At 52.9% G+C, this 11,232-nt stretch overlaps 1 protein-coding gene across 1 annotated transcript; it reads left to right on the top strand.

Moving 5' to 3' along the window:
* Window positions 1-362: 362 nt before the first annotated feature.
* Window positions 363-11,031, top strand: OCEL1 (occludin/ELL domain containing 1). Its single transcript, XM_058163628.1, has 8 exons — window positions 363-428; window positions 2,498-2,604; window positions 3,929-4,129; window positions 6,206-7,325; window positions 7,916-8,100; window positions 9,193-9,364; window positions 9,466-9,516; window positions 10,708-11,031. Exons 1-8 carry the CDS (start codon window positions 363-365, stop codon window positions 10,825-10,827), a joined length of 2,022 nt encoding a protein of 673 aa, XP_058019611.1. The 3' UTR covers window positions 10,828-11,031.
* Window positions 11,032-11,232: the final 201 nt, after the last annotated feature.

Below are 11,232 nucleotides of genomic sequence, written 5' to 3' on the forward strand. Positions count from 1 at the left end.
TGTGTGATGTTAGTTACGCAACACCCAAAAGATCCCAGCTAAATCAATTGTAACCGTTACCCCAAGATGATGTTGGCAATTTTTTTTAGCCTCGTGTGAAATAGAAAGGCACTAAGCTAACACAACCACACTCTGAATAACTCTGAAGCTTTCTGTAATCGGTGTAATCATACTTTCCTGCAGTGTTTTGTATTTTCTGCCGAGGTAGAGCTTGATTACAGTAAGAAAATATTACGATATGGAAATTATTGAGAGTTGATTCATACACAGGGAGTCCTCAACCTACAACCTTCGTTCAGCAATCGTTCAAAGTTAATATTGGCATTGAAAAAAAGCACTGACTTACGACTGGTTCTCACTCAATGACCGTCACCCTCTTGATCGAAACCTGGGCCCTTGGCAATCGGCATGTATCTGTGACGGTTCTGGTATCCTAAAATTATGTGATCACTGCTTGCGACTTTCCCAGCTGGCTTCCGACAAGCAGAGCTCATGGGAGAAGCTGTGTTCGCTTAATGACCCTGTCATTTGCTAAATAACTGCAGTGATTGGCAAAAAGGTCGTAAAATTAAATCTATCATTTTTGGTGTTTTTAAGAGTTTATAAGTTTTCCCATTACATAAGTGCTTAGTGAACAGCGTATTGTCTGGGTCAATTTATTTATATACAATAATACTTTTCCCACTCCGAATTTCTACCTCTACTGTCCAACCACTTATAAAACAAGACCCATGTTTGAAAATATTCTGTATCTTCCTTTTCTTTTACTTTTAATGTCAGTCTGTCCATTTCTGCGCAATGTAAATTTTTTAAAATTACATCATCCTCTGTAGGCGTTTCCTCATTTTTGCTGTACTGCACAAATATAATTCTTGCTGCTGTCAAGACATGTAATATTAAGTATAAGTTCCCTTTATCATACTTTTCAGGTATTATGTCTAGCAAAAATATTTCTGGCTTATAACCTGTATGTTGTTTTAACATTTTCTCCAACCAATTTTTCTTTGCTTTTACACATGTCCACCACATGTGATAAAACTACCTTGTTTAGCAACAGAAATGCTAGTCGTAAGTCGAGGACTACCTTATAAGCCTACCATAGGAATAATTTCTCATGTATTGATTTCCGTGGCAACCCAGTGGAGATCTCTCTCTCTGCAAGTCAAGGCTGAAGGCAGAGTCCACCCCGACCCCCCGTGGAGCCCCCCCCCCTCCAAGCATTCATAAACTGTCTTAAAGCAAGCCACGGTCTCTCTCCACAAAAACGACGGGCAGTAAGCAAAACCGCCTCCCTTCTTGGACTTTATGATTTAGTGGTAGGCCTGGAGCAAAAGGACCCGCCATCTTATTTTGCACTTTGATCTATGATTTGGGAGTCTGTTTCGGTTTTTAATTTTTTTTATGCAAGCCCTTTTAAGGCTCCAGAACAGGATATCCTTTCTAAATAAACACCTAAAAGGTCAAGTGTGGGTTTCTTTTTCCTTACTCTGAGCGCGGAATTTTATTTCTTTTAATTGTGTAGTTTTACTTACAATGGCAATTTACCCCAAACACATTAAGAATGATTTTTAAAGTAGTATCCATGTTCTGTGCAGTCTTTTTTTTTTTTTTTTTTAAACCTGCCCGTTTTTAGTGTGAGACCTTTCCAGCTGCTGGGTTTTCTCTGTGAGAAAAGATCTCCATACCGACGGTTTGCATAAAACGGCAGGCAAATAAACTGCCCGCTGATCACTTCTTCCTTGACTCCCAGCAATGGACCGGCTCTGGGTTCAAGTTCTCAGTCGGCTTTCTGCACTGCTTCACAGGCCCAGAGACTGGGCTCATTCAGCAGGTTTAAGCACTTCCCTCAGGCGCCAAGAGGAAAGGGCACCACCGGGTGGGAAAATCCCACCTCTTGTGCCCTTAACTCTTTCGCTGCTGTTTAGGGAGTCTTGGTGGTTGATCTGTGGGCTGCGCTCAGGGTTGGGGCTGTGTGTATGTTTGGGACTCCCTTTCCCATTGACAAAAGCGGGCCTCGTAGTTTTCCATGCACTTCAAATCTGATGTGAGCTGAGTGGTTTTGTGTCCTCGCCACCTCCTGTGAAGAGATTAAGGCTGTTTGACAAGGGCCCTAAGGCGAAATGCGCTCTGCATGTGCATGAGGGGGTGAAAGGAACAGCTGAAGAAGAGCACAACAGCCGAGAAGAGTTTGGATCTTGAAAGCTTGTGTGGCAAATGCCCTTCGAAGGAGCCAGCTAAGCCACCAGCATACGCAACACACACACACACACACACACACAGCGAGAGAGAGGCTGCGCTGAGCAGCAGCCCCTGTCTCAGTGACGTCAGGCCGCGTTCCTTGGAGCTCCCAGGTAGACCATCCACCGCCGGGGAGGCTCCCTCCGGCAGCCCCCGCTTCCCTGACCCTCCCCCGCCCCCCCCCACGAGGCTGCCTGGCCCCAGAAAGAGGGTCCCGCGTCCGCCCCAGCCCTCCCCTCCCCTCCCCTCCCCTCCCCAGGCAGCGGACGACCTGCCCCGGGGCTGCTCCTGGCCGGTGGGCTCCCTGCAAGGACCGCGGAGCCCGGAGGCCGCCCGTGGCTGCGTCGCCGCTTCTCCCTCCCCTCGGTCCGTGGGCCGGCGGGGAGGAAGGGGGCGTCCCCTTAGCATTTCTTTTTAGGATAGGAAATAAATGCCTCCATTCTTTTAATTGCACCCTGTGGATTGTCTTGCTCTCTTGCAATCCTCCCTCCCCCTCCCTTTTCTTTCTTTCTTTCTTTCTTTCTTTCTTTCTTTCTTTCTTTCTTTCTTTCTTTCTTTCTCTCCCCCTTCCTTCCTTCCTTCCTTCCCCCCTCCTCCTTCCCTTCCTCTTTCTCCTTCCTTCCATCTTCCTCCCTCCCTCCCTCTATCCTTCTCCTTGCTTCCTTCTTTCCTCCTTCCCTCCCTATTTCTCCTTCCTTCCATCTTCCTTCTTTCGTTCCTTCCTTCGTTCCTTCCTTCTCTCTCTTTCTCTCTCTTTCTTTTCCATGGGCCATTGGGAAGGAGGGGGGCAGAGGGGGCAACCGCCCCAGGGGAAAGGGTCTTTTGTTGACATCTGATGTCCTGAAAGGGAAGTTTACCTTATCTGGCCGGTCCCAACCTCTTTGCGTCTGTGGAGGAGGGGATTTCTTAGGGTTTTGATTGAGTTTATTTATTTATTTTATTTATTTAATCACATTTTTATACCGCCCTATCTCCCGAGGGACTCAGGGCGGTTTACAGCCTGATAAAAAACACAAATATAAATACAAGATAAAACACCAATTAAAAAACTTACTGAACAAGGCCGAATATTAAAAATTACAATAAAAATAATAAAACCCCGTTAAAACCAAATTAAAATTTAAAATTCTAGTCCAGTCCTGCGCAGATAAATAGATGTGTCTTAAACTCGCGGCGAAAGGTTCGAAGGTCAGGAAGTTGGCGGAGTCCTGGGGGAAGTTCGTTCCAGAGGGTGGGAGCCCCCACAGAGAAGGCTCTCCCTCTGGGTGTCACCAGTCGGCACTGCCTGGCTGACGGCACCCTGAGGAGTCCCTCCCTGTGAGAGCGCACGGGCCGGTGGGAGGCAATCGGTGGCAGCAGACGGTCCCGTAGGTAACCTGGCCCTATGCCAGCTGCTGATATAGTTGGCCATTTCCTATCATTTTCACCCAGAGGGTCAATGATGGTCAAGCGTTCAAGTGCCCAGACTAAAACAGAGCATGAAGAGAAGAGAAGAGAAAAGGAGGAAAAGAAGCCTTCAACCTCTTAACTGAAAGTCGAAGCCTTCCGGAGGGGGAAAATCCCCAGACGGTCTCCAGAAGCTCTTTGGGGTGGGGTGGGATGTGGGGCTGCAGGGAGGGACCGATCCTGGTGAATGATCTGCATCTGCAAAAGCCTCCCCAGTCCTAAAAGCTGTCTCTCAACCACGCAGGCTGCAGGTGACAATCACACAAACACACCTGGGAGCACAGGGCAGCTGTCCACCCGGGAAGGCCGCCTTGCTCTTTCTCCTGGCCATTTTCCCTTCTGGTCAAGGCAGCAGGATTCAAACTGAACTACGCAAAGACCCACACAAAGACTGTCCCCGATTCACCCAGGGTCTTTTCATGGCTGGGGGGGCCTTTGGGTTCAGGTACCCCTTAGAGTTTCCAGGCACTCAGTTCACCCCTGGAAAATGAGCGGTGGGGCTGGGAGAAAACTTTTGGCAGGACCTTCTGAAGGGGCCTCAGCCCAGGGGTGAAATCTAGCAGGTTCTGAAAGGTTCTGGAGAACCGGTAGCAGAAATTTTGAGTAATTCAGAGAACCGGCAAATACCACCTCTGGCTGGCCCCTGAGTGGGGTGGGAATGGAGATTTTGCAATATCCTTCCCCTGCCACGGCCACCAAGCCAGGCCCACAGAACTGGTAGTAAAAAAATTTGGATTTCACACTGCCTCAGCCCCCTCTGGATGCAGAGCCCATCCTGCCCCATGGGACTGAGAAGGGGTGGTCAGAGGTTGGGAAGAGGCCGGTCTTCCTCCTCCTTTTCTTCCTCCACCTCCTCTTCCTCCTCGCCATCCAAAACATGGATCCATGGGTCCCTACAAAGTGGCTGTTGCAATCAAGACCACTTGGGCAGAGCCACATGGGCATCTTGGTCCTGAATTCAGGGGCTCCTGCCTGGCTCTTGCCCTCTGCCACTCTGGGCCTGGCACTTTTCTCCAGGACAGCCTCCTGTTAATCATTAACCTCCACGAAGCCCGATAAGATGCCCGCTTGGAGCCCAAATCTTTTGCTGCGCCAGAGCCAGCAGAGCCCCACCAGCTCAGAGCCCTCCCCTCCCATGCCAAAGGGAGGAGGAAGTTGCGCGCTTCCTCGATGGCCTTTGAAGTGGGCTCAGCCGGGCCCTGATCCCACCACTCTCTTCCTCTCTGGAGTGGGAACTACAAGCAGGCGGAAGGTATGGGCGCCATCTGCGGGGGGGGGGGGGAGTCTCCAAGCGTGGGGCCCTCCAGCTGTTGGGGAATGAAAATAAACATCTGGAGGTGGACTGAGAAGGGGCAGCCAGTGGTGGTCTTGCTGGGAGGGGTTCTCTCCTCTTCCTCCTCTTCTTCTTCTTTTTTCTCTTCCACCTCTTTGTGTTCCTCATTCTCTTCTTCCTCTGACTCCTCTTTCTCCCCCTCCTCTTCCTCCTTCTCTTCCTCCCCCTCCCGTCTTCCTCCTCTTCCTCTTTGTTTTCCTCCCCCTCCCCTCCGTCTTCCTCCTTGGACAGCTTCCGCTGGGCAGTGGGATCAAAGGTCAGATGGAGAGGCAGTGGAGGGGTTCTTTCCCTGAGGGGTGGTCCCAGAAGGAGGGACAGGCTGACTGGACCCAACCCTGGGAAGGCCAGGAGGCCAGGAGAGGCAGAAGCCCCTGAATGCGCCTTTCACCTGTTCGCCCTCTACCTGCAGCTCTTTTGGTATCCTTTCTGCCCCCCCCCCTTTCTGCCCTCTCCCAGAAAACAAACCCACTCCAGACAGCCAGCGGAGTCGGCCTCTGCCTGACGTCCATCGGGAGGTGCCAGGGGCAGAGCTGGGCGAGGGCCAGGGGCTCCCTGCCATCTCACTGCCGGCTGCCCTTCTCTCTCTGGGCCTTTGGACAGGGCTGAGTCTGGGAAGGAGAGGGAGGCGTCCCGTGGTCACCCCAGAAAGGGGGCTTGGAGGTCCAGTGCTGGATCCCTAGTGGCAGGGAGGGGGAGACCACCAAAAGATCTCCCCCTGGGGAAAGACAAGCTGGCAAGGGCATCAATACCAGCTCTGCTCCTGCCTTGGCTGCCCTGCCCTGAGGCGGGAGGGTGGGTGGGTGGGTCCCTCTGTGGGGGCTAGATTCTCCCCACTCCAGCAGACGGATGGCCTTGAGGCCCTAACCGAACCATCATATAATCGAGCATTATAATTCCATTATTTAGCTCTAAGTCCGCCTAGTAAAAGCCACATTTAAAAATCTATACAGGAAGTTTTTAGCCTTTTCTTAATGGAGGCTATCACCAAAAAGGCTATTTTTTTCCTTTTTTTTTTTTTTGTTAATTTGATTGGGCTTAAGAAAAGATCTCCCTGCTAGGATCCCCATTTCTATTTCTTTATCTTTCCCGAATCAGCTGCTCCCGGCCCTGAAGACAAGACTCAGCCAAGCTGTGGGGGAGGAGGGGAGGGGGAGAGAGTGCCTCCCTCCCCCGCCGTGGTGCCTTCAGGGGGGATCAGATGCTTGGCTCAACCACTGAGAAGCCCCTTTCAGCTGGGGCAGAGAGGCAGCCTCTGGTGGGCCTGGGGGCAGAACCATGGCTTCCCTGCAGCCCTCTCCATCCGGAGGCACCAAGGACCCCTAGTTCTGGATGGAGCTCTTGGTCCGGCTCCCCAGTTGCTTCCCCCTCTTTCCCACATGGTTCCGCCCACCGGTCAGTCCAGCCAGCCTTCCCTGATGGACCTCGGAACCCAGAAATCCCCTCTCTGAAGCCCATCCGACGTTCCTTTCCTCCGTCCTGGAAGAACACTTTTGGGAGACAGCCCCGAGAAGAACCTTCTCCCTTGGCCCCTTCCTCCCCACCCGTAAATCCAGGTCTGGAAGGGCCTGAGAGAACCAGCTTGGCTGGGGAGGATGGTTCCACCAGCACTGAGAGGAAGGATGAGGAAGACGGTAAAGAAGCCCCCTCAGATGCCAGCACCTCTTCCAATTCTGCAAAGTCCATGACGGTCACTGGCCACGGAGGGGCCTCTGCAGCTCCACCAGGGTACGAGGAGAAGCTGGAGGCTTACAACCGCAAATACAGCTACCTGAAATCCTGGCCTGGCCTCCTGAGGCTTCTTGGGGGGCTGGAGCTCATTTTGGGTGGGATGGCTTTTGCTTGCACTGCGGCTTACATCCAGAAGGACTATCAGTGGTCCCAACTTTATGGCAACAGCTTCACCGGGACGGACTATGGTTACTACGTCCCAATGACCCCATTTGTGCTGGTGGTGGCCAGCCTGGTGTGGCTGCTGACGGTCATCCTGCTGGCCCTGGGGGTGACCATGCACTACCGGGCCATCCTCCTCAACTCCCACTGGTGGCCCCTGGCAGAGTTTGCCCTCAACCTCTCCATGTTCCTGCTCTACCTGGCGGCCGCCATCGCCTACGTCCACGACGTCAACCGGGGTGGGCTCTGCTACTCGGCCTTTGCCTACGGCCCCCTCATCACGGCTCTGTGCCAGGTCGAAGGGGGGCAAGTGGCCGCCCTGACCTTCCTCTTCCTCACCCCCCTGCTGTACCTGACGGGCTCCCTCGTGTGTCTCAAGATGTGGCGGCACGAAGCGGCCCGGAGGAGGATGCTCCCGGTAAGACCCCCACAGTGAAAGGGTTGCTGCAGGGCACGGATGGAGCCGGGCGGGGGGGGGAGCCCTCGGCCTCATTCGCAGGGGCCCCAGGTGGCAATCCTGGGGGTCGGCATCTTCAGGAAGGTGGAAGAGACCTAAGTGGGCAGCAGCCCTTCCCCCTCCCCCAGGACAAAGACCCTGCATTTAGAGGGAGACCTGCGTATTACAGGGGTCAGGAGGAGGGCTGAGAAGACGCCTGCAGGCCCCTCACATCCGGGACATAAATTGTTCCAACTCTTCTCCTGGGGACCCTTCCTCCTCCTCTGCATATATACACCGGAAGCTTCTGTACCAGAGAAAGTTTTATTCCTTGTGTGCCTAATCACACTTGGCCAAGTAAAAGTATTCAATTCAATTCAATTTTAAAAAATTCCCAGGGTATTCAGTGCAATGGGGGGGGGGGGGGCGGAGGGGAGGCTGCCAGTTGCCAGGAGCTGGGGACTCCCCCCCCCTCCCTTTCCTCATGAACAAATGTGACCCTTGGTGAGAAAAGGCTGCAGGCCTTGTTCTCCTCCTGATGGGGGTGTCCTGGTCTCTTGGCCCCCACACAGCTGAAGCCGGTTCTCCAGCCAGGTGCTTCTCCTCAGCACCTGAGGAGCCCTCTGGGCAAGGGACGTCCAGCTGGCCGGGGCTCCAGGCGCGTTGTGTTCTCCGAGGAAGGAGGCCCAGAAGTGCTCCACAGTGGCATCCCGGTGGGGCATAACCCCAGACCGCTCATCGTCCCCGATTATATCGTGTAAGTACCGGAGAGAGAAAGTTTTACAATAGAACAGAAGAGAAGAGAATTCAGAATCGGATCGAATAGAGAAGGGGAGGGGAGGGGAGAGGGGAGGGTAACAGAGTTGGAACCTTGGAGGTTTTTTAGCCCAACCCCCTGCTTAGACAGGAAACCCTACACCCTTTCAGACAAATGGTTATCCAGTCTCTTCTCAAAAACCTTTGGGGGTTGGCCGTTACTTTTGTTCATTTCAGCCGCTTTTCACTAGCTGGCCAGGGAATTCTGGGAGTTTTTTTTTTTTTTTTTTTATTTGCATTTATATCCCGCCCTTCTCCGAAGACTCAGGGCGGCTTACACTATGTTAGCAATAGTCTTCATCCATTTGTATATTATATACAAAGTCAACTTATTGCCCCCAACAATCTGGGTCCTCATTTTACCTACCTTATAAAGGATGGAAGGCTGAGTCAACCTTGGGCCTGGTGGGACTTGAACCTGCAAGTAATTGCAAGCAGCTGTGTTTATAACAGACTGTCTTACCAGCCTGAGCCACCAGAGGCCACAAGCCTTAAAGTCCACAAGCCTTAAAGTTGCCAAGGTTGGAGACCCCTGGATGCTACGGCCAAAGGCATCCGTGGCAGGGTATCAAAATTCAAAATGTACTATTCAAGTCCTTGATTTTTCAAACCCTCCCTGCCATCCGGGGTCTGCTGGAACCTCCCCCCCCCCCCCCCCCCCCCGCTCCGCCCCAGGCCTCAACATCACCTGGAGCTGAGCAGGGAGGGAGGGAATGTTTCGGGTTGCCCTGGAAGAAAGGAGGCTACGTGGGCAAGGATGGCCACCTCCAGAACCGATGGCAGCCAGGCCGGGCTCTCTGCCCAGGCCCCCATTCCAACCTTTTCTATGGCTCCCCATTTCTGCTGAGCTGCATCTCAACACTCCTGCCTGCAACCAGCTGCCCTCCAGGAACCTGCAGCATCAAGCTCTTTGAGGGTCACTCGGGGGGGAGGGGGGGATCTGACACTCAGGGACAACTGCGGAACTGCTAGGAGTCTCTCCAGAGCAGGGGCCCTTTCCCCGTTGACCCTTTCGGTTCTCTCCTCCGGACAGGAGGTACCCGGCCATCGGGAGTCCGGCTGAGCGAGAGAAGTACACGGCCATCTTCAAGGATCAGTATTCGGAGTACCAGGCTCTCGTCCGCGAAATCCAGGCCACGAGGCAGAGATTTAAAGAGCTGGATGCCCTGATGGCCAGATTGCCAGCCCATCCTCAGAATAAAGAGGTCCCAAGACAATTCTTGTCTCCCCTCCTGGGTCTGCTATTGTGGGGGAGGGTCTCTCTGGGCTTCTCCGGAGGAGCCAAACCTCGTTTTTTCCTCTGCAGGAGCAAAGCCGCATCTCGGCTGTCTGGAGGGCCTACAGAGGCAAGAAGAAGGTAAGGGTGTGTGTGTGTGTGTGTGTGGTTCTCAGTTACTCAACAGCCGAGGTTTCATGGGGAGGGGGGTCTCTTTGGTGGTTGTGGAGCTGCCTGCCCCACTGAGTTCATCTCCTCCTGCAGGGGCCAAGTGCAGCCCTCCTTCCCCTCGGTCTCCCCATGGCACATTGTGGCAGGGCAGATGCCCGTCATTCCTGGCCATTTTGGGGGGCGGGGGCTGCAGACCCTGAATGTGTGGAAACATAAGGCTCCTGTACAACAGTTGCTCATTTGAAAAACGATCACAGGTCACCTTTTTCAATGTTGTTGTAATTCTGAATGATTGTTAGTCGAGAACCGCTTGTATATGAGACGGGGCCATGCCAGCCCTGTAAGCAAACAAACAAACAAACAAACAAACAAACCCCTCCATGCAAGCCTCTAAAATGGGTAGGGGGCAGCTGTGGCTGGGGGGAGGGGGAGATAAGCTTACAAGACCACCCAAAGAAAGGAAAGGAACAGGGTGCAAGTTGTGACACGCAAGGGAAGTCGCCCAAGAGTTGTCCCCCTGGGGTTGAGCGGTGGGGGGTTCCTAGGTGCCCCCCTTCTCCTTCAGGGCAACCCTCATGCAAGGCTTGGTTTCAAAAAAACTTTTATTATATTTATTAAATGTATATTCATCTCACAGCAATCGGGGAGCCTACAAGAATAATAAAAATGATTTATTAAAAATAATAAAAAATAAAACCGATACAGGCAATCCTTACCACCATTCGTTTAGTGATCATTCAAAGTTACAGCGGTGTTGAAAAAAGGCAGTTATGACTGTTTTTCACACTTACGACCATTGCAGCCTCCCCATGGTCAAGTGATCCAAATTCAGACACTTGGCAATCGACTCATATTTATGACGGTCGCAACGTTCCCCGGGGTCACCTGATCCCCTTTTGCAACCCTCTGACGAGTAATGGAGAAGCCAGATTCACTTAACAAACATGTTACTAACTGAACAACTGCAGGTAACCACGGCAAGAAAGGTCGTAAAATGGGGCAAAATTCACTTAATGACTGTCTTGCCGAGCAACATAAATTTTGGGATCAGTTGGGGTCCTACGTCAAGGACTGCTTGCAATTGATTAAAGTGAGGAAGGTTAAATGCTTTTGGTGCCAGCCTGAAGATCCGCCCTTCTCCCTCTGCCCCTCCCCGACCAGGACCCCTCCTTCCTGGAGAAGCAGGAGCGCTGCGACTATCTCAGGAGGAAGCTCTCCCACCTCAAGGCTCAGATCCAGACCTTTGATGCTGACTGGAGCCAGCCGTCCGTCACCCTTTGACAAAGCCCATCGCCCATCGGAGGGCAGACCCAGCAGCCCTTTGGGAAAGGGGGAGAAAGGAAGAGGAAGAGGAGAACCAGCGGGGGGGGAGGGGGCTCCTTCACAGGGCTGACAGCCGCCCTATTGGGAGTGCTGGGCCCCTCCCGGAGAAATCTCTCTATGGGGTGGAGACCCTCCTGGTGGGGTGGGATCAACCTGCAGGTAGGGGTGCCCCATCCGTCCGGAGGCTCCTTTCCCAGGTTGAAGGTGGCTCTTTGGGGGGACTTTATGCCTTCACCCACCCCAACCTGCTTGCTCTGTCCCCAACAAAAAAAGGGGGGTAGATGGGGGCTCTTCCCCTGAGCTTCGGTGCACAGAAGTGGCCGGTTTCCACCTTGTGCAGCGCCTCGCACCAATTTTGGAGAA

Source organism: Ahaetulla prasina, chromosome 1, assembly GCF_028640845.1.
Source record: "Ahaetulla prasina isolate Xishuangbanna chromosome 1, ASM2864084v1, whole genome shotgun sequence".
Taxonomy (NCBI): domain Eukaryota; kingdom Metazoa; phylum Chordata; class Lepidosauria; order Squamata; family Colubridae; genus Ahaetulla; species Ahaetulla prasina.

Coding starts and splice junctions, on each gene's coding strand:
- OCEL1 (XM_058163628.1), top strand. CDS start 363: ATGACCGTCACCCTCTTGATCGAAACCTGGGCCCTTGGCAATCGGCAT. Junction 9,365..9,465: donor CCCATCCTCAGAATAAAGAG/GTCCCAAGACAA, acceptor TTTCCTCTGCAG/GAGCAAAGCCGCATCTCGGC. Junction 9,517..10,707: donor CCTACAGAGGCAAGAAGAAG/GTAAGGGTGTGT, acceptor CTCCCCGACCAG/GACCCCTCCTTCCTGGAGAA.